Here is a 27,518-nt window from a genome sequence, read left to right on the forward strand (position 1 = left end):
GAATTGACAGACCTCAAATAAAAGTGACCAATGTGGCTTTGTAGCTAATAAGCACTAAGCTGAAATAACGGGGAAATAATAAAAGATACAGTATATTTAGAGGTGTGATGATGTTATTAATGATAGTAGAACAAGTTAATACTACTACTACTACTACTACAACTACTACTACTACTACTAATAATAATAAGATCTGGATTCTGCAGCTGTGGAGTAAGAACTGCATGGACAAAAAAGATCATTCACAAATCATTGGATTTGGCTGATCAACTGGCAATAGGGTTTACCGTAAAATTAACATTTGCGTTTTGATTACTTTCACAGTATTTTACTGTCATCTGACTTGGTCAAAATACATTAAATAGATATTTTGTTTGTCTTTTTATTGTATCTTACATTTTTATCTTTATTGATGCTGTTTTAGCAGGTTAAACACACAGGAGTAGTCACATTACATGATCAAAACAACTCTTGTGAAGCAAAATATACATTACAGGTTTTCAATCTTCCCAAAATCTGGCTTCAAGCACAGAAGACAAACTATAACAACATGTTAATTGTGAGTGAGGAAGATGAGCTAATTGTGACCTCGAATTGCATTTTACTTTTTATTTGACTAATAATTGGAAAAAGTACATGTCGAAATGTTAACTGCAGCTTCTCACACACAAAATCCTTATTTCTTCTCATCGTAATGCGCACAGTGAACATCAGCCATCCCAAACACCCCAGCCTAAAGGTGCAAAAATGTGAGGCAACCTTTTTATTTGTAAGTTTATAATCAATCGATGGAAACTTTGAAACATGTAAACAGGACAAATGTTTGCTGACAGGAAGAGAAATCGCTGCGTAAAGGCGGAGACAAAAGGATGGGTGTGATCTCCAGGGGGCGCTTACAGCTCCTGTTATTGTGCTGGAGCGAGGCAGGGCTGTGTCCCACTCTCTGAGGATCCGAGCACTGAGAAGCTGCTGCTGCTGCAGGATGACAGGCAGCGGGGAGTGTGCCTTGCTTCACGGCTGCCGGCAGAGATGGCGCCCTGATGCCGGTGAATAAGCAGAAAAACAGAGCAGAGGGAGGGACAAGGGATGCGGGCAGCGGATGATGAGGAGCTGCATCACTCAGAGCATCACATGGCAGGAGATGATGACAGCGCTCTGTGGATATTTACGGATGTTTTATTGTTCTTTTGTACATTTTTTATTTTTTTTTACATGAGATCTGAAGCAGTGTGAAGTGTGATCCCTGAGAGGGGAGGCGGTGGGGGGGTTGTTGTCTGCCTCGTTTCTCCCTCCAGCGGGGCTCTCTGCTCGTCCGACGCAGGGAGGAGAGGGCAGGGCGGGGAGGGAGACGGGGCGATGGCTGCCGGCGGAGCGGGATGCGGCGACACGGTGGAGGAGTGCCGGGTCGAGGTGGAGCGCCTGACCCGGGAGCTGGCGGAGGCCAACCGCGAGAAGGTCCGGGCGGCGGAGTGCGGGCTGGTGGTGCTGGAGGAGAACCAGAGGCTGAAGCAGCAGTACGCCGACCTGGAGGCCGAGCAGGAGGCGCTGAGGCTGGAGCTGGAGCAGCTGCAGGAGGTGGGCTCAGCAGGGGTATGGTGAAGTAAATGTTAGTTATGGTACAATAGAAGTGGGATCATGTCATCACTGATGCACCGGACGAACCATTCGTTACTGCAGTGTTCTGTGATAGGCACCGTTATCACACTTTATTTGAAGATAATTCATGACGTGATAATAAAGTAAAGTGTAATTTGACCCAGTGGCTGCACCAACACCTGCTGGACAATAGAAGGGCCTATAGCTCATAACATGGGGACTTAAAGCAATTGAGATATGTAGGCTAACTTTAAGTTTATACCTAATATAATGTGTTTATTCCATGTTTATGGAAGTACAATTACAGGAAAATTGCCATATTGCTCATATACCTTTAGCCTATAATGTTTGTTTTTACTCTGGTCTGGTCATTTGTATCTTGTTATATTTATCTTTTTGTTTGTATCTGTTATGTTTTTTAAGTTATATATATTCATAATAACGTATAAAGTAGCTTGAAACATAGTAAGATAGGCTACTAACTTAGCCTACTATGTTGAATAAGATGCAAGTCATAATTGTGACAACAGGAAGTGACTAACGTGGATGTCTTGAAGACAGTCGACAGGTTAAATGTTTTAAAACCTTTAATATTTCACTTTATTATGTCCCCACATGGTACATATTTAATGAACATACCATAAACGAACTAATAGGAGCCAGGGAAGGTTCTGTCAACACAGAATTAACTAGTTGGGGGTGCAGACAAAAGAAATTAACATTGGATAATCTCTGTCTGCATATTAGGGTGGAAACATAAATAAAAATGCTTTGCTTTTTTTTTTTAACAGAGCAACAGAAAACCTAATATTTACAGGAAGTAAATTGAAATTTAAAGTTTAGAATTAAACCAAATTTAGACTACTACATATATACATATCTGTTAATGGTAATGTTGACAAACCTCTTCTTAATGAGAAAAATGCAGTCGGACAGAAGATTTGTCAAGTCATTGACCGATGTACAGTACTCAGAGTATCAGTATGTACATAAACAGAATCAGTACATACACAGTAGCTTATGTTTCCCCTGGGTCCCACAGGTTAAGCTGGACACACAATCCAAATTCTCCGTCGGAAATCATTATCACCATTCTCGTCTCTATCAGTATCATTTTTGTAGCTACTTTTGGAAAGAACAACGAGCTGTGAATATGATACTAATTGCCTTATAAAGTTACGTTGAATGAGAACATTATTATTGCTGCGGGTCATGTAGTGTAGAGTGGAACCTGGAAGACTGAAGGTTAATGAGCGTGGACACTTTGAGCCACAAAAACACCAAAACAATGAGCTAAAAGAGGCTAAAGAGCTTTGTAGAGTTAAGAAGAACTGCAGAATTGCTCACCATTTTCTACGGAAATCTGTGTAATCATTGCAAATTTTACATAACCCATTGTCATACTGTGGTTTTACGTTTGGCAAAAATATTTAATAGTTTAATTTTAATGGACAAGTAAGGAATGGAAGAAACATGAAGGCATGTTGTAATTGACTGTTGATTGTATCTATTGAGTATTTGTAGCTGAGCTACTTTATGACACAGGCTGGTATTAGCTGGAGTAGAAACACCTAATTCTTTTCAGTAAAATCAATGACCAATGTTTCATCTGCAAAGCTGTGTTCATAAGGAAACCTCCTCCATGAGATCATTATATTCACATTACATTTAGTCATTTGGCAGATGCTTTCATCCAAAGCAACTTACAACTGAAGGACATTACCAGAGCTTCAGTACTGTAGGATACTTTACATTTCGTTGATCAATAAGATAGAAGGTGTAGGAGATCAGGTAATAGTGCACAGAAAGTAAGTGTGCAATGAGCACTAGTTAGACATGTTAGGGTGATACTAGTGTTAGGGGAGGAGGTGCTCCCTGAAGAGATGAGGACGCCTCTGCTCCGATAGCATTTCGTACCTGGTACCACCATCAGAGAACCACAAACAAGAACATTCTCTTCTGATTGCCTTGTGCGAGGTGTTGGCAATGTATGGCATTCCTTAGAAGAACCCAGTGGCTGAGAAGCAGCATAAGCTCATATGATGGGCTTCAGGTGGTGGAGAGCTAGAGGTCACTCCGAAGCCAAGCATGAGTGACTGACTGGATTAAATTGGAACGGCCATGGGTAGCCAGTGGAGGTCAATGAGCAGGGACCTTGACGTGTGTCCTTTTAGGCTAATAGATGACCAGATGCACCACAACATTTTTGTAAGGGTTTCGCTGTGCATGAAAGGAGGCTTGCCAGAAGGTTATGTCATTGGTCGAGACTAGAGATCAATCAATCTTTTCATAGAAACAATGTACCACAAAGAGTTTTATTATTGTAGAATGAAAAAAAACACATGTAGGGAGACCAGAAGGCAGAGCATTAAGATCAATTACATCAACCCAGCAGATAATTAAATCATACATTAGTGTCTCTGTGTTGGCTTGAGACAGAAACAGTTGCACCTTGACAATATTCTTCAGATGAAAGAATGTATGCTTAAGTTTCTGGTGTGAGTGACAAAACTGGAGTCTGAATCAAAGATGATTAGGGTTTTCACTTATTTACTTGGGTTTAGTGCCAGGGCTTGTAAATAATTACAGTTTACAATTATAGTTTCTCTCTCTGAGCTTTAGAACCTGATCTTACTTTGGTCCTAGTTGAGCTGTACACAATTCTCTGCCATCCATAACTCAATATCTGAAATATGGCTATAAAGGCCATTGATTGGCCCTGGTTCATCCAGAGACTGTGCAGTATAAAGCTGTGTATCATCAGCATAGCCTTGGCCATTAGAGGTTAAAAAGGATAAAAGTAGTATAGGACCAACAAGTCATTTTATAGCTTTTAGATGAACATTCAGCCATTCTTACAAAGGTTGGTAAGTCAAGACGTGAACCATATAAAAACTGTCCCAGTGACACCAAACAGGCTGTGCACAGTGTTTCTAAAAGGATGGAGTGGTCTACTCTATGAAAGGCTGTGCTTAAACCAAGTAGAAGGCTACTATCACAGTTGTTTGTTTCATCCATATTGGACCTGAGATTGTTTATGTTTCAAAAATACTGTCTTCATAAACTAATTTAACTGCTTCTCTAAAGGGGGTAGGCTAAGGGTGTTTGTCCTTGCCATGACAGACTGAAGAAAGACCTAGAAAGATATGTTTTAAATCAAGAAAACCATTTGCCCAAGATGTACATATTGGAGAACAGATAGCAGGTGTATTACTGTATCAAAGGCTGCTGATAGGTCCAGCAACACATGAACCAAAGACTGAGCTGCAGCTCTAGGTGCCCTCAGGTCTTCTGTCAGCGGCTACTTTTAAACCCACGGTGAAATGGATCAAGGAGGGCGTTCTGTGAGAGGAACTTTGAGACCTGTTTGAGAGTCACACTATTGGTAACATTGGAGAAGAATGGAAATATCACAACTGGTCCATAGTTCCAACTTATTTCGGGTCTATCATGAAAATCGAAACGAAACACATAGCATATCTGGTTTTGTTGTTTATCTAGTTCTGCATAGTTCTCTGGTCCACCTCTGGCCATACATTTTAGCTAATGAGACTGTAATGCCTGACTGGGGATCAACTCATTTTTCTGATCGATATGTATAGTAATGTATGGAAACACTAATTTACTAGACTGGAGTTGGACTCACAAGCTGACTGTGCAGTTACATCCTGAAGGTCAGTGTGTGTGTGTGTGTGTGTGTGTGTGTGTGTGTGTGTGTGTGTGTGTGTGTGTGTGTGTGTGTGTGTGTGTGTGTGTGTGTGTGTGTGTGTGTGTGTGTGTGTGTGTGTGTGTGTGTGTGTGTGTGTGTGTGTGTGGCTTAGAGAAAGCAGGCTGATGCAGTACCACTCCATACATATGATGTGTCAACAGTAAATTTTCAACTACGGTTACATTGTTATTGACGGCAGTGGTCTATTGGAGTAAATACCAGCCAGAGACGTGAAGTGCTGCACTGTTGGGAACCTCCCAGCTTGGGCAATGCAGGTTTGGTTTACAACATGGGTCTCCTATTTTTGCTTGAAAAATGTGACAATGATGTGGATTCTCGCCACGGTATGGAGTTCCTGCCCATATATGTGCTCGACCAATTGCAAGTCAGTCTCAACCCGTTTTAATTTATTATTTTGCATCAAATAATAAATTAAAACCAGGCTTACTTGAACATGGGATAAAGTGAGTGAAAACCAGCTTTGAAGATGATGAAAATTTGACCTTTATTTTGGACCATGGGCAGGGATTATGACCTATGCTGCAGCCAGATACCAGGGGACGATTGAGATGTTTTGGCTTCACTTTTGGGAGCTGTCATGCCGTCCATCTTTGTATACAGGCTATGATTTTAATAAATGTTAACGTGTGTGTTTTGGTAGCATTTTGAAAATTCTGATTTGGTAAGATAATATTAAACCTTGAAACTGTCTGTTTGGGGACAAGTCTGTTGACAAGTGTTTTGCCAGTAACACCATTTTGGATCTTACCTGGTTGTGTCCTCAGCTCCACCTCCTCGCCAAAAGTTGTATTTCCTCGCTCCCATGACTTGTGGTACCTGTCTCTGTGACTTTGGACTGTTGTCGCTTCTCTTTTCTCATTATGGGACTCCTGATGGAGAATTCCTTGGTTCAATGCAAGGGGAACTCTAGAGGCTAACTCAGCAGAATTTAGTCTCGCATAAGATCCCCCACGACGCTTCATCATTTCCACCATTCTTCTTCTCTTTCAGTAATCTCAGTGGCACAGACTGCATCCATCTGTCTCCGTTCCACGCCCGCTAACTCAATAACTCTCATTTCAGCTCATTGGATTGCTATCGATCCTCTCTGTCACAGGGCATGCTGTCTGGAGAAAATGGTTATGTGGATGTGTGAGGGCTAATACCTCACTAAATTAGCTTATTATTAGTTTCTCTGAAAGACAAATGCCACTGAGCTTTAGCTATTACAGACGCTATGAAACTGGTGCAGTGAACGATCACTGTGTTAAGCTAGTTTCTGTTGCTTTCCCACCACTCATATATCCTGCATTAACATTAACTTGGGCAGAATACTAAATGAATGTCATTTAGCATGTCCACACAGACACCTTTCTTTCTTTCAGCTGACACACAAGGTTTTTCCACAGATTTACATTATATGCAGTAGAACCCACTCAAAGTGATAACAGCTAAATCGTTGCTCATTGAAACCTGTGTTTTTAAACTGGGCGACTGCAGCGCTAATGGAATGAGTGACAGTACTAGTACTGCTGTAAGTCTAAAAATACTTGCCAATAGAGCTTGCCTCATCTCTTTTGGTATACAATGTACAATGGACATTTATCATGGTCGACATTTACACCAGTTCTTATCGGAGTTCTATTTGTCCTGGATGATCAGAGTGAGGCCAGTTTCTATTGCATTATAATGTGCTGTCTGAAGACTGTGGCCTGAAGTTAATATTGGAGCTAGGTTCTCATCTAAAGCTTTCTCATTTTTCACACTGTGTTCACTTATTTTCTCTTTCAAACACTGAATTTGTTTCTCATTGTTGTTGGACCTACCCCACATTCCTTCACCTCCTGTACCTCAGGTTTCCTCTTTCCTGCACTATCCACTTCCTAATATTTTAACTTTAGGATTTGTTAAATATTCAAATTGATTTTTATTCCAGCAGTCAGGTGTTCTCACTTGCTGCACGTGCATCTCATTAGTGAAAGCACTGGTGGGATAACATGATTACAGACCTTGCAGCAGGTTGAGAGACAAGGAACTTTAACAAGTCTGACCATTCAGTTTGGCCAACAGTTCAATCAATCAAATTTGATTTGTATGGCCCATATTCACAAATCATAATTTGTCTTATAGGGCTTAACAAGGTGTGACCTCCTCTGTCCTTAACCCTCAACAAGAGTAAGGAAAAACGACCAAAAAAACCTTTTAACAGGAGAAACCTCAGAGAGAGCCACATGTGAGGGATCCCTCTCCCAGGACGGACAGAAGTGCAATAGATGACGTGTGTAACTGAACAAACCAACAAAATAACATCGGTTACAACATGGATTTGAAGAAAAAGCTTTTAACATAATGGGGATGTGTGTTAATGTTTAAAGTATTTATACATAGGAAAATATGTGAGTAGGCATATTGTATATCAAGCAGTCTTGCTGTAGTCATAGTCCATGATCAGCTGCCAGCACAATCACGATCCACCACCACTATCCACGACCACTTACTCTGATTTGCGACCCACCGTCATGTTTAATGGTCCAGGATCACAATCTACCATCCACCATCACGATCCACGATGTGGCCGCAGCAGCGATCCTGGATCTGTAAGCGATAAAGCAAAAGGACTCCGGGGAAGAAGTCGTGTCAGTAACATGTTGACGAGACATTAATGTGATAAAGAGGGAAGAGAGAAAAGAGAAGCTCCATGTGTCATGTTTCCCAGGTCAATCTAGGTCATAGCAGCAAAACTAGGAGCAGGTTCAAGACAGACAGTTGAAGTTGTTTTTCAGAGGCAGTCGTTTTAATGTCTGGGATTTGCATTTGAAATAGAGAGTAAAAGGAATTTCTCTTGATGAACAGCTGAAACTGTGCAGTTACCAGGTCTCTCTGTTGCAGGTCAGCTCTGAGCACAGCGACGTGAGGCCACTGAGTGCAAATCTAAAGTTATATAAATAGTTCATTTGATAAATGATTCACTGTAGTAGACTTTCTACACTCGACAGAAACATCACTATTTCATGGACGACATGCAAGCTCCTCAAGCACCATTCACTTGATTTACTGTCTGAGTCTACTTTCACTTCTTGAAAGCAGCATTTTCATTCAGTCTGATAGAGCCGTGACTAAAGTTAGAAGCATTCACTGTGGAAAGGATTGTTTGGATGTATTAATTAGAAAAGGAAGTTAAATTATCTTTTTTTTCAACCCCCTTTTTAAAACACAAATGAAAACGCAAGCTCTGTCACAGTCACAGTTCATGCACTCGATGGCTCCATTCACAAAGAGGTAAACATCAGTAATGATGTCGCTAATGAAGTTCTGTATTCACTCATTTTGGGTTCCTCTCTACAACGGACGTTTCACTTTACAAATAGTTATGAATATGGAGGAGTGTAAATAGTGGAATAGTAATAAATATGCATTATTTGATAAATTTTTATGGGGTAATAAAAAAGGCATTTAAAATATATAATTTACAAATTCAATATTACTCCATCGATAACTTGTTCAAATTACAATGACAACATTAAACCGAAATTTAAAAATACCTTAATGAATTCAAAACCAATTGAAATAAAAATATATTAGAAAATTCAGATTAAAAAGAGAAATGAATAACTTCATCCACAAATTTAGTTTACTGAGGCACTTAAATGGACAATTTCATTATGTGCATTTCCATTTCCTGTTGCGTTTCCTTTTCAAATTCTGAATTACTTTGCAATTTTGTATTTCCATTTATAGTTTAATTAATTGTGGTTGAAATGGGTTGGATTTGTTCTCTCAAGTGGATTTATTAAGTGTAACGTGGTAAACGAATCAGTGCCATCTCCCATTCCCTTTACAAACCAGGTGAGGTTGCACCCTGGTGGATTGACATTAAAAGGGCAGATTTGCCAGGAAGTCAGTGAGATCACTGCACAGCAGGAGGGAACCTCACACAGCTCCACCACTGGGCTGTAAAAGAGCGAACTGCAGCTCGCTAATAATTAGCTCGACAGGAGTCCATCATGCTGATTTGTACAGCGGTGCTGATTGTTACCAGGCTGTGATCGAAGTGTCTTTGTATGTTTTTACCTAATCAGACCAACATGGACGTTATTTCATCCATGTGGAAATGCCAGACATTGCAGGAGAGATGGGGTACACCCTGCTGACAGGTCACTTTATTTTCAGTATATCCAAAGCTGGCCATGCTCAACAAGCTGTAAATCATAGTAAAGTAAAGTAAACCAAGTGGTTAGTCTGTGGGTTGGTTTGGTTTAGATACAAAGTGAGTTGGATTGCGTTGTGGAGCTTGATGGGGACCATGTACAACACAGGGTAGAGCAAGAAAACAAATCGAGTTAAAGGTTCTCCTGCACTGGAGTCCCTGCCTCCTCCATGTTAGTTAATGGAAGAACTGGAGTTAGTGGAGTCGAAATTATTTCAAATTGTGGTGACCGTTGTATTTTGTCCCAACCTTCTGAATAGCAATGTGAATGATATTTTAGTGTGTCCCGTGGCACCGTTTCTGAGAGTCCCGGTTTGTTGATCTCTGGCCACTATGAGAGCTTGTGGTCAAAAGCTCATAATAGCCAGTTTCAGACTGATAATTCTAATTTTCCCATCAAGAGCCCATGTGGTTGTTTGTTCAGCAAGTGCACTTTGGGCCAAGTGCATTGATGTTAAGTAAGTTGTGGTAAGATGCATCGTTGAGGCACTGCTATCTTGACGCAGTGGAGATTGATTACATTGTTGATCAACAAAAAAACCTGAAGTCAGTGGTGTGGTACTATGCGCCACATAGGCAAGAGCAGAATGAGCCTAAACTCTGCTTGTTACACACACATGACCTACAAGCACAATAATCCATGCTCATAATCTCAATCCATAAGCAACTGACTTGTAAAGGGAATGGGAATTGGCACTTTAATTGGTTAAAGAGGCTAAAGGGAATTTGGACATTTCCTACACATACTTTCTCCACATGCTTACATTGTTGAAATAGAGACCAGAGTGTGGTTCCATGCCAATTTGGGAGGGGATGTGTTTGTGGGTGGGACCAGAGAAGAAGAGCGATGACGAGAGTGCACCAGTGCAGCCCGTCGAGGCTAAAAACAGAACATGACAGAGCGAGCCCCCTGGGACGCTCTGTCACTCCTCTGGGATGGCATACAGCTGAAGGGACGCCTCCCTCCATGGCGAGTTGTTACCAGACACTGACTCCAAGTCAGTTCTGCGCCTTCCTCTCTGTCCAGGGTGTAGGATGTAACGAGCCTATGGATCCTGTTCTGTGCTGATACTGGGGGAAAAAAAATCCATGATGGCAGCAAAAACGAGTGACTGGAAAGTAATTATGAGTCAAGGTGAAGGCTTGATGTGATTAAAAAAAACTGTTGACGGAGTCAGACAGGGTTGATTTGACTACATGGTCACTTTTGATGCTGTGGTTTGTAGCTGTGTTCTGATGTATTGTGTTGTGTAAGTTGTACCAAGTATTGTTGTCCACTTCCTGCATGTCTGCTCTCTACAAATCTGTCTGTAGTTATGAATGTGACACAGCCACATGCTCAGAAGCACTTAAGAGCAGACTGGATGCTGAAAGATGCATGTGTGTGTCTGCCTGCACGGCCGCGAATGCACGTGCGCGCACACACACACACACACACACACACACACACACACACACACACACACACACACACACACACACACACACACACACACACACACACACACACGCACAAAGAAGTGCTGAATTATTTATTGTAAGTATGAGGTCATGATGATTTCTGAGGAGCTCCAGTCTTCAGTGTTTCCAGAATATGAGGGATATTTTTGAAGGGTTTATATGGTTTATTACCTGTCTGGGCTCTGAGGTTTGTAGTTGTGACCTTTCCGCCACATTGTACTCACTAAGTGAATGAGATGTGGAAAACATCCATCCATCCATTTTCTTCCGCTTATCCAAAGTTTCTGATTTCGGTGGCTGCACGTTGCTCCAGATGTCCACTCCCCAGTTCCACTTTCCATCTCTTCTTGGGGGAAACTGAGACGTTCTAAGGACAGATGGGATATACAATCCCCCCTGATTTCTGGGACTATCCCAGGGTCTTTGCCCAGTTAGACGTACCTGGAAAGCTTCTAATGAAAGGTACAGAGGAGGCGTCCTGAGCAGATGCCTGAACCATCTCAACTGCATCCTTTTGATACTAAAGAACAGCAACTCTTCTCCAACCTCCCTCTGGGTTGCCCAAACTCTTGGCCCTATCTCCTTTTCACTTCTTTACTCTACTGCTGAGCCCTACAAGCTCATTTCGGCCACTTCCACGATCTTATTGTGACAACAAAGCCAAATTATGAAACACAAAAATGCAGGTTCATCAAACTAATATGGAAGAGAAAACAAAAGTGAACAGTAAAATGATTAACCAAAGTGGATATATGATCACGAAACTCGTAAATGTTAAGACACAGTTTAACACTATACAGTTCAACTGAACAAAGTAACTCCTTAAAAACAGATCAGACAATTGCAACAACTCCTTAAAACAGTTTAAACAAAAACTAAAGACTGTTTCATTAGACTAAGTATTAGCAATAAAGCAAAGCAGCAACAAAGCTGATAGATGTAACACCATAGAAAACAATTATGAAAGAATAATTTTAGATGCACGAAAGGCTTCATATAGTCCAATATAGAATATTTTTTTATTTCAAATATAGAAAGCAGCCTCTTTTTGTGTTTACACTACTCGTGCAGTGCCCATTCTAAACAGGCCGGTTTGGAATGGGACATTTCCTGGGTCTGTATTGTTGATTGCACTTTGTTAAACAGCAACAGTGACTTGCAGTAATGGAGCCTCAGCAGGTAAAGAGTGGTTGCGGACTTGGTGAGAACGTGCTAGAATCAGTCCGCAGAGCCCAGAACTGGAGAATCAGTTGTAGTAACCTAGCACTAAAGACAAGCATTGTCTCAGTACAGAAAACAGCATGGAGACGCTCTTTCCCGGTCCTCACTGATGCTAGCTTATGTGTAATCTCTTTGTCTTTCCTCCTCTCTCTGCTGCTCCCTGTCTTTTTTCTCTTGGTCAAAGATTAAAGAGGAGACTGGGCTCCCACCACTGCAGGGTTTGTATCGATCCCTGTGTCTTAGAGCTGTTCCCACAGATAACAGCTAATGTGTGGAGAGAGAGAGATAGGGCGGAAAGACAGATCCTTTCCTACAAATGAAAGCTATAAATTGTATATTTCCTTCAGGGCTCACTGAGAGATCGGACAATAAAATCATGTGTAAACTGAGGTGGCACTATATGCAGTATCCTTATTTTCATCTCTGCATTTTGAAAATCCGAAACCGAGCAGGTGTTGTCGTATCTCAGCGCTAACGCACGGCGATAAGAGTACAGTTTTCTTTCATTGGCTCGAGAGCAGATAATCCCAGCAAAGTTGTGAATACCTGTGCATGGTTGGTTCTGAAAGATAAAAGCCAACGTCAGTGACTATAGGACACTAGAGCTTTCTGACAGAGACCAGCTACATATCTCCACACACAGATTGGGACACATACATGTACAATGTCACATGTACAGTCATGTACAGTCGCCAAAGTGCTTGCTCATTGTGGGAACTGTTGGGTTTCTCTCTAATTGTTCTCTTTTGGAGCCAGAGTCGGCGCAGTTCAGGGGATTGAGCTGCAGTAGCAACGTCCTGCTGGTACACACGCTCAACCAGTCAGTCTCAGATGTCAGTGACATTTCACCCTGTTTTTATAGAATCAAAGAAGTAATTAAAACAGAACTTACTGGAAAACTGAGCCTTGATGTACACCAGTGTGATAAGAACTATCTAAAATGTCAGAAACCATCTTTTATTTTTTTGAGGTGTAGATTGACTTTTTAGTTTGGTCCGTGTCCCATCTGTTAAATTGGATGAGGCAGGATTTATGACCTGTACTGCAGCCAGCCACCAGGTGGCGATTGAGATGTTTTGACTTCAATTTTAGTCATGTCATTCATCTTTATATACAGTCTATAGAACAAACTGTGAAAGACAAAAAAAAGTCACAGAGGACGCCAATTTACTTTTAACTGCAGCGTGCGCTCTTCACATCAAACAACAGTAGGCGTCAAGTTGTCGCTGTTGACTCAAGGGGAACGCATAGTATTTTTACACCGGTGACGTCAGTTGTTTCTGTGTTATCTCCACTTATGGTGGTAGCCATGATGTCTTGAATGTGCAGGCACAGAACTGGGAATGTATGCTATGTACTTGCTAATGCTACTTGCAGATTTTCTTTCTGTGAGACAAACAATTTTATTCAAATGGTAAAATTTGATTGGTCTGTTATCAATTACGATTTGAAACGATGACACCTCTAACATATAAGGTGAATGTGATTTTTAGTTACATTATACTGCAGCTGTTTTCTATATCTTCTAGAGTCACTACTGTTCAAGTGAATGATGTCAAATGCTGTCAGTATACAGTTTGGTTTCACTCTTTGGCTAATGTGTGATTTGTATGTCTCAGCGATATTGAGTAAACACCCTATAGTTTCAAATGTAAACTCTGTTATCTGCTTATAAACATCTGGTTACTTCTATAAATTGAATTTGGATAGTATTGAAGTGGTACAATAAGTTTATCCTTATCTAAAGTAGACCCTTTAGAACAAATAATATCAGAGAACCAACGGATGTGAACATCATCCCAGCATGTTTTTATCAGACGCAGGGGATGGACTTTCATGTGAAGGTCTCAAAGGTCAGGGGACGCGTGCTGTCTGCCTGTCAGACTCGCTACATGAAAGGCCATGAATAAATGTGTGTGTGTGTGTGTGTGTGTGTGTGTGTGTGTGTGTCCAGCCGACCTCTGCGTGAGTAAGTAAGTGAGTAAACACAGACAGGCTGCCAGTATTTTGAATCAAGGACAGTTTACTGCCAATTATACAGGGCACACACACACACACACACACACACACACACACACACACACACACACACACACACACACACACACACACACACACACACACACACACACACACACACACACACACACACACACACACACACACACAGAGAGAGGCCTCGACACAGTTTATAGTAAAGTCAGCTACCTGGAAGTGATATTTAGCACATGATGCCTATGGTGTAATATCTCAGATTGGCCAGGCTGCAGCCACATTAAAAATCTCTCTGTGAAAGAAATCATAGACGTGTAGGTGACTCATCAAATCATGTAAACTCTTGGTCTTATAACGAGCAAAAAGCAGAACATGTAGCCTACAGTATTTATTTACCAGTTCACTCAGAAACGCTCTATGAATTAAATGTATTAAATAGTTGTACGGTCGGATCTGGAAGAGCAGATTCTAATCAACATGAATGTGACATTTTAGCTTTAGTGTTTTAGTTACATGTTTATACACGAAGAGGAGGTTGACAGAGGTGCCTTTGCCGTATCAGCGGTTTAGCGATTATAGCTCTTTTAGCTCTATGCCCACCTCCCAGAAAACCCAGTCTGCACTGATTGGTCAGCTGGACAACTACTTTGAGATCGGTCTCCATTTTAGAGCGAGTAAGAGTGATCGTCATTTCTGAGTAGAGGCTTGTTTAGGTATGAGCACAGTCACAGTGGCATCATGTCTGCTGTATCGATTTGAGCCTAACTAGCCTACAGGCAGCCATGTTACATGTCACATAGTAAAGTAGACCCTTTACGTTAAAAATATGTATTTTATACCGTCACATACGTAATATGTACGTATGTAAAGTGCTTTGAGTGGTCATCAAGAGTAGAAAAGTGCTATATAAATGCAGACCATTTACCATGTACATATGGTGGCTCCTTTGTTATGACAGCCCACTCCGAACTTGACTTCACCGCTGCACCTTAAACCCACTCCGGCATCATCCCACAGCACCACTAAGCCTAGGGACAGTTTCATGGGAAAAATCTTCAGTCTGCCTGCATTAGTATGCTGGCAGAGCAGCCGGCTGAAGACACAGGGGACGGAGATAGACTGAGAGAAATGAGTCAGGGTGGAGTGAAAGAGGGAGGTGAAATAGAGCGAGACAAAGGTTTGGGACAGTACGGAAATTTCTTTTGTGGCTCTTTTAGAATAAGAATTTCTGTCCTGTGAAGCCAGTGTGTCCTGTCACAGGGGACTGCTTGGACACTGTTCTGCCTCTCTGGCTCTGTTTGTCTGTCCCTGTCTTCTCTCTCTCTGTCAGCGTTTTTTTCTTTCAGTCTGAGACAGGATGAAGTCAGAGTTGGCAGTGAAGCACAATGTCAACTAACTAGGACACCGGTCTCAGAGCGACAATAGAGGCAAACAGCAGATCAACATATCTCTCCTGGCCAGTTCAAACCTTCTAGACGTCACTTCTAACTTTTAAACTTTTAAATAAATATGCAGTTGTCCACTGGTGTCACAGATTTAAAGACTTCATCCAGTGAGATGGGATAGCAGGCCTGAGGCAGAGAACATAACAAATATATTTATATTTATGTCCGTTTTGGGAGAGGGATCCCTCACATACGTATATATATGTTTTTCCCCCTGTTAAAAGTGTTGCACCCTCTAAAGCCCAATGAGACAAATTGTGATTTGTGGATACAATTTGATTGATTGATTGATGACAAATGATTGGTTAATCTAAAGAAACTGTGGAATTTATCTCTAATCTTATTGTTTGCAAAAGTGAATGCGTTCAACACAATATGACATAATTTTCTGACTTCTTCCTTTTGGACCTATATAGGCTTTAGGTTGTGTCTATAGTCCTATAGGATGCAGAGATACCAGGAAAAGGGAGTTTTTGAATGATGTGTAACGTAATTTTCGGACTTTTTTCTGACTCACTTATCGTACGACATCATATGTTGGGGCCTCATTTTCTGACCAATATAAACGTTAGCTTGTGTCACTATTGCAGAGATAAGTTAGAAAATGGAGATACCTTCATTAGTAATAATCCCTCATCTCACCAGAGAAGCTGTAGCACTGACCTTAATTCAAGTTGTTCATTTGGGAGACACAACTCAGTTTCATTCGTTAAATTATCTAAAAAAGCAAAAAATTAGAAACCTCTTGTAATATCTTTGACTATGACCTCAGAGCTCACCTGAGAGCTAAAGATGTACGTTTAGATCGATTACATAACGTTACACTTTTCACCTGAGGATCTCATTTGCTTCGAGAGGCTGTTTCGCCTCACAGATTAGCGATCAATTAACCACTATAATTTATAGAAACTCTTTAAATGAGAGTGAGAGAGAGCAGAGGTGGTCAAGCGAGCCAGAGAGCAAATGAAGAAAAGGAGCGTTAGCGAAAAAACAAAGCAGTGCATATGAGACAAAATGTTCCTTTTCTGATTGTTTCTCTGCAGTAACTTTCTAAAGCGCAAATAAACACGGCCATACCTTCGCACTATCCTGCAGGATGGTTTTTCAGACTTTGTGTGAGTGTAGCCAGAGGTCCTGCTTCCTCCTGTCCTCTCTGCTCTGTGTAAACGTGGGAGAAGTTTGCCTACAAGGCCTTCCGCCAGTTTTATCTGCTGCTTCCCTTTTCTGTCGCTCTGAGACCAGTGTCCTGGTTAGGCTGACAACACGCTCTAGTGCCAACTCTGACATCATCCTGTCTCAGACTGAATGAGACAAGGACGAGGCCAAAACAGAGAGGGAGAGACAAACAGAGCCAGAGAGGCCCAGCGGTGTCCAACTAGTCCACTGTGTCACAGGACAGAATTTAGCAAAGACACGGACGAAAAAGATTAAAGGATTGAAATTACATGCAGGTTGCACCTAATACCCAAACAAAGTTATGAAGTACTTTTATATACATCCTAAAAATTATGTTTGCATGGTAAACAATATATTAACTGTCTGACATTCAATGCAAATGAGATGGCGTTGACGTTTCAACCCTTGGTTAGATTTTCATTTTGGGGACATATTACAAACCGTGCTGGGCACTGTTTACTTCATAATGCATTGAGCAACGCCCTCCATTAGTGATGAATCATAACACACCAGGTTGCACCCAAGGGGGATCACAGTCTCCTCTCTTTGTCAGCAGGAAATTAAGCCTTCACCACTCACGGTCCAGTGTCAGGGCCCATAACAGTCGCCAAGGAGCAAATATTTTTCATTTCGATTATTTTTCCAGAACCAAAGTGTGTAGATTGCTGTTCGATGACAGGATTTATTCTATGAAGCATCGTGTCTATCTGTATAGCCACATTCCTGAGGTGTATCCTCTCTCTCTGATGTACAGCAGTTGGATGTGTGTGTCAGCTGTAGGTCATTCTGTTGGCACGTCATTACGGTGCCATATGTTGACATGTACATATTGTTTGTTGTCTGTAATGGGCTGACATGGAGGAGCTGTGCACCAATAGAATGTAAAATCCAATCGCTCTATTTCCTGCTGTGGTTTAAATGCTCCCAGCTGGATGTTTATGGGTGCCATCGCATGAGATCTTTTTTTATGTCCATCACAGCTGAGATCAGAAATGGAGACTTTCGGCTGACAAGTTGAGCCGATTGAAGACAACATGAACGCTTGAAAGGCAGAAAATGAATGCCATTTAAAAAGAAGACTTCCTTTTCTATTTGTAGCTCATCCATATAAGTTATTGAACACAACAAACATCTCTGAGTATACCGAATATATATATCCACATTAATGTGCTCTGGGTAGCTGTAACTAGGCCTGCTGGGGTAGGCCTCTGGCTTATGTATGTATATATACAATGTACCCAATGCCCAAATTTTTGGGATTTGGTCTCCAGTACTTCCTAATATCTGTCTCTTTAACTGCTGATTGTTCCACTATGTTCACCAGTCAGTCTCTAAAAGTGTCTCAGTCTCTTTACATGATTCTGATGCAGGTATATTCCTACTGCTGCTGATGAGAATCCTTAAACTGAACCCAAAAATTAAAATTACATAAAAGATTTTGAAATACTTCTCACTTTATCACAGATAAAGATGTTTGTTGTCTAAAGCTGCTTTCAGACATGCACTGAGGTCCAGCCTTCTAATCCATGCACATCCTCTGGAGGTCATGTCTGAAAACCACTTTGGTTGTTATTGTCGACAGAGGATAACAGACAAAGGGGATTTGACCGTTACGGTGAAAACACAAATAAAACTCAACTCGTGAGTTTCAGTTATCTAAATGCAGCAACATATAACAAAAGTAAACAATTATTTTTAACAGAATCTGAGTTGAATATTTCTGTATACATTTATTCCAGCAAAACCTGAAATATGTTAGTTAATTAACACTGATGATGAGGTAAACACACATCACCACTGTTACCAGCACATTCACTTCCGTCCACCTCCTGACTTCCACATCTGTAAAATGTCCTCCGTGATTTTTGCCCCAAGAGTATCCAGCTATATATGGACAAAATACACAGAAGACATTATCACATTTCATTTATAGAGTAATTTTTGCAGAATCAGAATCAGGGTTTATTGCCAAGTTGGTTTACACATACTAGAAATTTGCTGTGGTGTGTTTATGCAAGTAAATATACAAATCGGAAGCAGTAGGAAATATAAAAGTATGATAACCACTAGAAAAGGGATTGTGCAATATGTTGCAAACACTAGAAAGTGATTATGCAATAGAAACAATAGATATTTATTAATTGAAGTATGTACAGTATGATCATTATTGGCCACGGAAAGTGCCACAGTGACACGTGGGGACATTTGTCCAGTGCAATGCAGTGATGGGGTCCAGGGCCTTGTTGATAAGGCCAACAGCAGGGTTGAGTTGGCAGTGAAGGTTCATTAATCTCTTGAGTCAGCTCACCTCAAAGTGCGCAGTGGTTCATGCATCGATGAACAGAAGGACAGAGAACAGCCGTGGTTCTCCGACCTCTGGACAGTGAAAAAGATGACAACTCTCAACTCAGACCCAGAGGATAACCAACAAATAGAGGGAACAAATCAGGACGACATAGTGGGGAAAGTAGCAAAACCTGTAGGAAAAGCTAAACATAAGAAAGGGAAAGAATAGATCACAAGCAACAACCGAAAGTCCTGAAGAAAACAGTCATAGAAACCAAGTCAGATTCACGATGTAGCTCAAAGAAATGAAGAGGAAGCAACTTGTAAGATAAAGGATTCATCAGTTGGACAAAAAATTATTAATAGAATAATTAACAATAAACTTATAATTATGCTTTGACCTGACAGAAAATAGTTATGTTTACAATGGCAGGCACTTTATTTCCTAAGATGTTAACTCTTGTGTCAACTAAAACATTTTCTTTTCAACATTGATATTTTCTTTTTGCCCTTATCATGGCTTTATGAATGAATCACCTGATCATGTTGGAGAACTCACTCGCCCCTCTCCCGCCTCCTTCCAGGCATTTGGCCATGCCTACTCCACCCAGCGCAAGGTGGCCGAGGATGGGGAGAACAACGAGGAGACGCTGCTGCAGGAGTCCGCCACCAAGGAGGCCTACTACGTGGGCCGCATCCTGGAGCTGCAGTCGGAGCTGAAGCTCAGCCGGGCCGCTGCCTCCAACGCTCAGGCTGACAACGAGCATCTGAGCACCCTGCTGCAGGAGCTCAGGGAGGTACTGTACAGCAGCAAATACATAATGTCATCAGTGTGTTCTTTCATGGGAACAAACAGGAAGTGGCTCAAAGGTATTCAGCTGACTGTATGGTTTCCTATGGAAGAACACTATCTTTCTATGAAAACTCCATCACTTTGGTGTTGAATCCAGTAGTTTTCTTGCGTTGGCCATGTGCAGCTTCAGCTCTTGTCCTGTCTCAGCAGAGTAATGAAATGTTGGAGCTGCAGCGCAGCCGCATGAGGGAGGAGATCAGGGAGTACAAGCTCCGAGATGCGCGGCTGCTCCAGGACTACACTGAGCTGGAGGAGGAGAACATCTCTCTGCAGAAGCTGGTGTCAACCCTCAAACAGAACCAGGTACAGATGATTCAGACACATGGACAGAGGACAATAGTCCAGTGGTTCAGTGGTGGAACATGAGTCGTTTGCTTTTGAAGTCACTTACATTAGAGGATTATATACAGATACAGTGAAAATGTAAATCATAATGACTCAGCGCTACTTCTGTGACACAATCATGCAGTTCTGTCTGAGGGACGACACCTCATTCAAACATCATCAACACCTCAATCTGTTCAACACATCTTTTTCACACACATTAAATTATGATTAGTCAATTGAAAGAAAATGAAGTATGCAGACCTCTTCATACACACTTAATTATGTTGTAGATCTTTGATGATCAGTCAACACTCAAAAACCTGGGATGAAAACATGATTTGAAAAATAGCTTTTTTAAACCACTGTATTTTGATAGATATTAATAATTTGGACTATAGTTGAATGGAGACCTTCAGTCAATTTTGACTGCTAAATAAAAAATGAGGTTGAAAGATTAACGGAACAATCAAGAAAATAATCTGCAGATCAGTCAATAATGAAAATAAACATTTGTTGCAGCGCTACACTGATCTTTGCCTGCATGGAAGCGAGATGCATTTCTTTCTTCTTACACTCAATATTTGTTTTTTTTTCAATTTTTCAATTTATATTTTTAAAGAACATCTGAGTTTAGTTTGTGAGTTTTAATTAAGATTGATCGAACAAAAAAACACTGACTGTTCTTGGTTGATATGCTTTCAATTCCACGTGCAAGGCTGAATGTGGCCGGCTACAGTGCATAGCAGGGCAAGCAGGGTATTGTTTTCACTGCTCTGTGTGTGTGTGTGTGTGTGTGTGTGTGTGTGTGTGTGTGTGTGAGAGAGACAAAAAGCAAGTCCCCATAACCTAAATCATAAAATTTAAAGGTGGACATGTTTTAAGGTTTTGGTTAAGGTTAAGGTTAAGGTAAGGGTAAGGCAAGTCGTAACTATGCTTAATGTTAAATCTCCAGGAAATCAATGTTCTGCGTGTGTGTGTGTGTGTGTGTGTGTGTGTGTGTGTGTGTATGTATGTGTACATGTTCAAAATACAAAAAACAAACCTGGTAAGAATTACTTGGGAGGATATCTACAATGATTAGCTTTTGGAGCTGATAGGTCAGAGGTCAAGTTCAAAACACATTTCCAAGATATCTTGGTTTCCATTAAGGTGGGTGAAAATGTGCCCATGCCTTTTCCAGTTATTTTGTACACACAGATGAAAACAATATCCAATATCCAGCTGTTGATGATACTGAAAAGTTTGGGATTTAATTTTCATTTAATGACACTCTCATACAGCAATCTCAAACAAACACAATCTACGTAACTGCCATAATAGCCATTAACCTGTGCGTTCCTCGGCCTGTGGTTCAGGTGGAGTACGAAGGCCTGAAGCATGAGATCAAGGTCTTGGAGGAGGAGACCGAACTCCTCAACAGCCAGCTGCAAGACGCGCTGCGTTTGAAGGACATGTCTGATACGCAGCTGGAGGAGTGTCTGGAGTCCCTGAAGAGTGAGCGTGAGCAGAAGAACCACCTGCGCAGGGAGCTGGTGCACCACCTCAGCATGTGTGACGTGGCCTTCACCGGCAGTACCCACCTGACGTTCACCTCGGCCCCGCCCAGTGGCACCGCCACCCCGACAACTCTGCTGTCCCCGAACGCAGAGGAGCCAACAAGGTGGATACTGCCCACACGCATGTGGAAAATAAATTTATGTTTATGGATGATGAATGTTTTTCCAAAATGCATATTCACATATTGTTAGGTTTAGGTCGCTAAAATGATTTGTTAAAGTTAGAGAAAGATGTTGGTTTTGATGAAACATTGAAACTACACAACAAATCTTGTCCCAGGTTAAGTTTTAAGTACTATTCAGCTATGAACCTGGGTTAGGGGTTAAGGGTTAATCGGCTTCGTGAAAGTTATGGTTGTAAAAGGCTTGTACTTCTGAACTCTGCTTGGTATGAATTACTATAATTCTCTACTTGGTGTGAGGGAAACAAAGTGCACTTTAAAGACACGCTCTAATCTGCTGCGACAGATGTAACGGCCACCTTCAGGGCGGGACCGCAGCGGGGACCGCGGCAGCGCTGGGGGCCCGGCCCAATGGAGAGTGCCGAGGGCCGGGTCGCAAAGCTGAGGGAGTGACGACGTCGGACCTCTACAGTGAGATGAACCTGACAGAGATCCAGAAGCTCAAGCAGCACATAATGGCCGTGAGTCTGTTTTCTGATCAGTCCTGCAGAATGGAAGTTTGGATTACAGTGTGAAAGAAAAACAACACTCCAATACCGATGGTGGTGACACTGATAACCCATATTTCCGGAGTTTTTATTTTTTATTTTTAGCTTCTGCTGGGTTCATTTTCAAGCAGCTGTCTTCTCCTAAAGAAAAAAACTAAGCTTTTGAATAATTTATTATAAAACCATGCTGACACACAGTATCCCCACTGCGTAAAGCACCCTGCCTCTCATCCTCCCCCCTCCTCTCTTCCTGTCTCTCAGTCCTTCTTGTTTTCCTTCCCAACACCTTTCTCTCACACCATCACAAAATCTCAGGGTTTTTCCTCAAACATTTAACAGTTAGTTTGTGAATTAGTTAATCAAATCATGCTTACGTCACCACAGAGCTGTGTATGATTTGAATGTGCACATCCGTGTGTGTGTGTGTGTTTGTGTGTGTGTGTGTGTGTGTGTGTGTGTGTGTGTGTGCTGTCTGCGGCCTCTCCATAGGGCTGGGCTGCAGAAGAGCTTATTTATATCTCTGTGACACACTACACTATCGACCACTCTCTGGTGGATGGGTTTTCACTGCAGCTTCTCCTGATGTCCTGGCTGCTCGTGTTTGTGCTAGTGAATCCCCTTTCTTGTGCAATAGTTCTGTTTCTTCACACCCAGGAGGACTTGGACTGCTTACTGAAGCAGTTTGCTAATATTCTAAAGATACTCTTGTGCTATGATGTGGTTTTAAAAACTCTTTAACTGGCAATGTAAGCCTGGGAACATCAGATTGGTTCCAGTGGTTGGGATCTGATGAGTCATGCAGGAGGTTCGGATAGTTCCAGTAAATTCATGAACTGAGCACATGATATTTGGTGTTGACCCAGTCCCAGCAGTAGATGTTCCCTATGTATTTGCTTTTATCTGAAACTTGGAATATTGCCTTTCAAAACAAGAGATTACTCTATGTTTGAAGATGAGGATTGGTTCACTTTTTTGTCTAAAGTCTAAATTTGATTTGTTGTATGATATGTTTATTTGAAGAATATATGAAACATATGAGATCGTAAAAAATACACGTATTTGTCCCTTAATGGTTCCCCCTAAGGTTGAGCGTGAGAAGGTAGCACTGATGACGAGCCTGGAGGAGTCCCAGACTCAGCTCCAACACACCCAGGGGGCCCTGACGGAGCAGTATGAGAAGACCCTCCGTCTTAGCCAGAAGGTCACTGCCCTCCGCCGTCTGCATCGCAGGGCCCAGCTCAACCAGGAAGCCCAGAGCAGTGTCACCTCTCAGCTGAATCCTGAGGACCTCAGCAGAGATGACTTAGAGGCTGAAGACGAAGGGGACACGGAGGACTATAAGAGCGAGACACTGAACAAAAGTCAGTTATTTTCATACCAAACGCCGGGTCTGGAGATCCTGCAGTGCAAGTATCGTGTTGCTGTGACTGAGGTGGTGGAGCTAAAGGCGGAGCTGAAGGGCTTTAGAGACAGACTGGCTCAGTGTGGGGAGGGAGGAGGGGAGAGGCCGAACCGATACAGCCAGCACCAGAAGCTGGAGCGGCAGGTCGCTTCGTTGGAGAAGAGCTGCCGGGAGGGACGTGAGAAGGTAACCCTGACAGACTGAGACAGTCTGTGTCTGAATGAGATATCGATACCAGAGATGAATGATTTCTTCTTCTGTCCTCATTTCTCAGATTTCTAGTCTGGAGTCGGAGTTGCAGGCAGCTCAGTCAGGAGCCAGTGAGAGCCGGGGGGCACTGAACGCAGCTCAGGATGAGCTGGTGACGCTGAGTGAGGAGCTTGCACAGCTCTACCATCACGTCTGTCTGTGCAACAATGAGACGCCCAACCGTGTCATGCTGGACTACTACAGGTCTGACTGCTGTTTTACTGGGATACACATAGATTAACAACACATCTCAAAATCAAAGATTCACAGATCACAGATCAAATCTAAATTTAGTCCAAACTATACGTATACACCCATTCCTGGTCACAACTGAGAATATTCACTTACTCAATTTGTCGGGTTATGTCATGTTGAATTTTCTGACTGTACACTGACTGTACTTACATTCTTATTTGGAAATGAAAATGAATGCAGTTGTCTGACCTTGCTTAAAATTGCCAGAGGAAACCCCCACCCCACTTCTATTGAGTCAGCTTGAAGGCTTTTACCAAAATTTACAAAAAGCTACTAGAACCTGCTGGAGGTTGCCAGCTTTGTCCGCCTCTCCTGTCCACCAGCAAGTTCTCAATACTCGCAACTTTCTTTCTGCATCCCTAAGAATCCCTCTTAAACAAATTCCATGTCTCCAGCCTGCCAGAGCAGTGGAATTAGAAGACCCTGCGGACAGGTAATTCCGCTCGGGATTCACAGTTCGCCCTTACGTCAAATTGCATTTTTGAGTTTATGCAGTCTGTCTGGTAACTCTCACCCAATCACTGATGAGATATTCCTCGAAGGCCAAGGCTACTAGCAACAGATGATCCTCATTTTGTCTAAAGCTGATTCATAGACATCTTACATGGTAACCCACGTGGACTCTGCGGTGCATTTGATTGATTAATCCTGTGGGCGCCTTATGATTTTGATAATGGAGTTACTGAGAAATTTGTAGGAAAAGTTTAAAGACGTTATCGTTCAAGACCTCTCAAAATATCTTTGCCGGCTTTCACTAGCAGGGTAAGAGCACTTGAGAGCATTTCACCACAGCGGAAACCGGGGTAGAATTGAAGGAAAAAGTCTTTCAACAGAATGAGTGCTTATCTGCTGCAGACGCCATCAACACATTAGTTGATCTTATTCATTCTGTTTGTTCTTATAGACAAGGCAGAGGACTGAGGGCCGTCACTGCCAGTCTCAAAGCCATGTCGTTGGACAACAGCAAAGTTCTCCTCACACCGCGCCTCGCAAGGCGGCTGGCCGCTGTTGCCGCTGCAACCTCGACTTCCGGGGAGTCGCGGAGTCCCTCGGAGTCTCCATCCAAAGAGCCCCTGTGCAGAGAGGGTGGAGGGGAGGAGAAGGAGGGTCCCCCGGTCCCATCTGAGCAGAGCCCGCGAGCCTGCACACCTCCTACCCGCTCACCCAGTATCAGTGCCTCTTCATCGTCATCGTCATCATCATCGCCTGCCCTGGAGCCGGCCAGTGAGCTGCGCAAGGAGCCAATGAACATCTACAACCTCAACGCCATCATCAGAGAGCAGGTAGAACCCGGTGCTGGCGTTGGTGTCGCTGGAACTCCCTTTGTCCTTCCTTTACTCTCTTCTCTATAACTTTTGTGTCCACTATTTTGCTCCGGTTTCAGAATCCCCTTCAGCTACTTCAAATGCGACATCCTTCTTTTTGTTTTTTCTTTCCCCTTCCCTCCGGCTTGTTCCTTTTTTCATTTTCCTACCTGTTTTTCCTATCTTTCCCCTCTCTTACATCTCCCTCGACAACCCTAGAAAACTAACAACCCTTCTCAGCATGCTTTTTCAGTCCTTCCTACTTTCCTTTTCATCTCTCCCTGCCGACTTGTATTTGCCCACAAAATAAACCCCTCCCTTTGGCCAAATTCATCCCCAAACGGAACCACCCTATATCCTCTTATCTCTTCTCCTCCTGGTTCTAACCTCGTTTCCCACCCTCACCTCCTCTTCTCCCCCAGGTGAAGCACCTCCAGCGGGCCGTGGACCAGTCTCTGCAGCTGTCCAGACAGAGAGCTGCGGCCAGGGAACTGGCCCCTCTGCTGGACAAGGACAAGGAGAGCTGCCTGGAGGAGATCCTGAAGCTCAAGTCTTTGCTGAGCACCAAGAGAGAGCAGATAGCCACCCTCAGACTGGTGCTGAAGGCTAACAAGCAGGTGAGGGAACAGACGTTAGAGGTCTTAGAAGTGTAGAACTGAATTATGTCCAGGTGTCTATCATGTCAATTGATCATCCATCCATCCATCCATCCATCTACACCATGACTTATTACTGGTTTCATATTGAAAGCTATAGACAAATGATGTCGCAAATTTTAACTTAAGTTTTTGGTGTTTAGTTGTTTTTTGTTTGATTGGTTGTGAGTAATGTCAGTGAATCCCAGTCTTTACTTGGAGCTGACTGTGACGTGTTGTTGTACATTTAATACCGAATCAGATTCCCGATTAACTGTTTGGCCAACGCATTGCAATGACGCCAGCAGCGACATGAATTATTTTCCTGTGCATCTACCAAACCAGATATTTGCACAGACATTTGAATGGGTAATGGCTTTACACAAAAAAAACTGCCAGCTGGCTTTGGATTTTCAACAGTTTGTAGTCCAACTTTTTATTGGTCTACACTTTCCTAAGACACATTACCCAATAAGGTTGATTGAAGGACTCACTGGGCTGTGCCAAACCTATCCCCCATTGCAATCACTTTATATTTCCTGTTTTATATGGTTTCTACCCTTGGGCATGTGCAGATTCAAAGTCGAGACCAGAGCTAAATTTATCCACTGAGAAAATGTCAACGACAACAATTTCAATGATGTGGATTTAACCTACATTCTTGAAAACGAGTCCTGTCATGCATATATTCCTATAGTTTCAGTTGAAGAGTTGGTGTCAGTGTTGCCAACTCTCGTGCAACAAATAAGCAACAGCAGCTTAAAAAACAAGCCAGGTATTAAAATATTGACATATAAATGTTAAAATACGATGAACTATATAATGTTTATGTTTTTATTATCTGCACAGAGCTTTACTTTCATCCCTGACAACTGGTCATATCCACTCTTTAAGTTATTTTTCCTTCTTCCAATCTTTGTTGTATTTTTTTCCATACTTAGACCACTTTGTTGGCGGCATTGTCTGTGAAAATCAGGGTGACGCTGTCGCTGGGTCCAACGTGCTGCGAACCGTGAGAATGTCCAACTTTGACGGCCACAACATGATTGACATGTCATTGATTTTTCTCCAACGAGGACAAAAAATGTGTGGGATAGGCCCACATGGGGATTAAAAGCAGGGCGAATCATTCTACAGCACTGATATTATTTGTGAGGCTGTAAGCAGACAG

At 42.2% G+C, this 27,518-nt stretch overlaps 1 protein-coding gene across 4 annotated transcripts in view; it reads left to right on the plus strand.

Moving 5' to 3' along the window:
• The first annotated feature begins 928 nt into the window (after nucleotides 1-928).
• Nucleotides 929-27,518, plus strand: part of LOC118101929 (protein bicaudal D homolog 1) — a 40,333-nt gene continuing 13,743 nt past the window's right edge. For 3 of the 4 annotated variants that reach the window (XM_035148027.2, XM_035148024.2, XM_035148026.2), the window contains exons 1-9: nucleotides 929-1,590; nucleotides 19,681-19,893; nucleotides 20,100-20,252; nucleotides 21,632-21,936; nucleotides 22,301-22,475; nucleotides 23,587-24,090; nucleotides 24,179-24,357; nucleotides 25,313-25,691; nucleotides 26,135-26,329. In XM_035148027.2, the coding sequence (XP_035003918.1) occupies nucleotides 1,357-1,590; nucleotides 19,681-19,893; nucleotides 20,100-20,252; nucleotides 21,632-21,936; nucleotides 22,301-22,475; nucleotides 23,587-24,090; nucleotides 24,179-24,357; nucleotides 25,313-25,691; nucleotides 26,135-26,329 (2,337 nt within the window). In that variant the 5' untranslated portion in view covers nucleotides 929-1,356. The remainder of the gene's footprint in view (nucleotides 1,591-19,680; nucleotides 19,894-20,099; nucleotides 20,253-21,631; nucleotides 21,937-22,300; nucleotides 22,476-23,586; nucleotides 24,091-24,178; nucleotides 24,358-25,312; nucleotides 25,692-26,134; nucleotides 26,330-27,518) is intronic. The other variant, XM_035148025.2, reaches the window with a different exon arrangement.

The sequence above is a fragment of the Hippoglossus stenolepis genome, chromosome 22 (genome assembly GCF_022539355.2).
Source record: "Hippoglossus stenolepis isolate QCI-W04-F060 chromosome 22, HSTE1.2, whole genome shotgun sequence".
Classification (NCBI taxonomy): Eukaryota; Metazoa; Chordata; class Actinopteri; order Pleuronectiformes; family Pleuronectidae; genus Hippoglossus; species Hippoglossus stenolepis.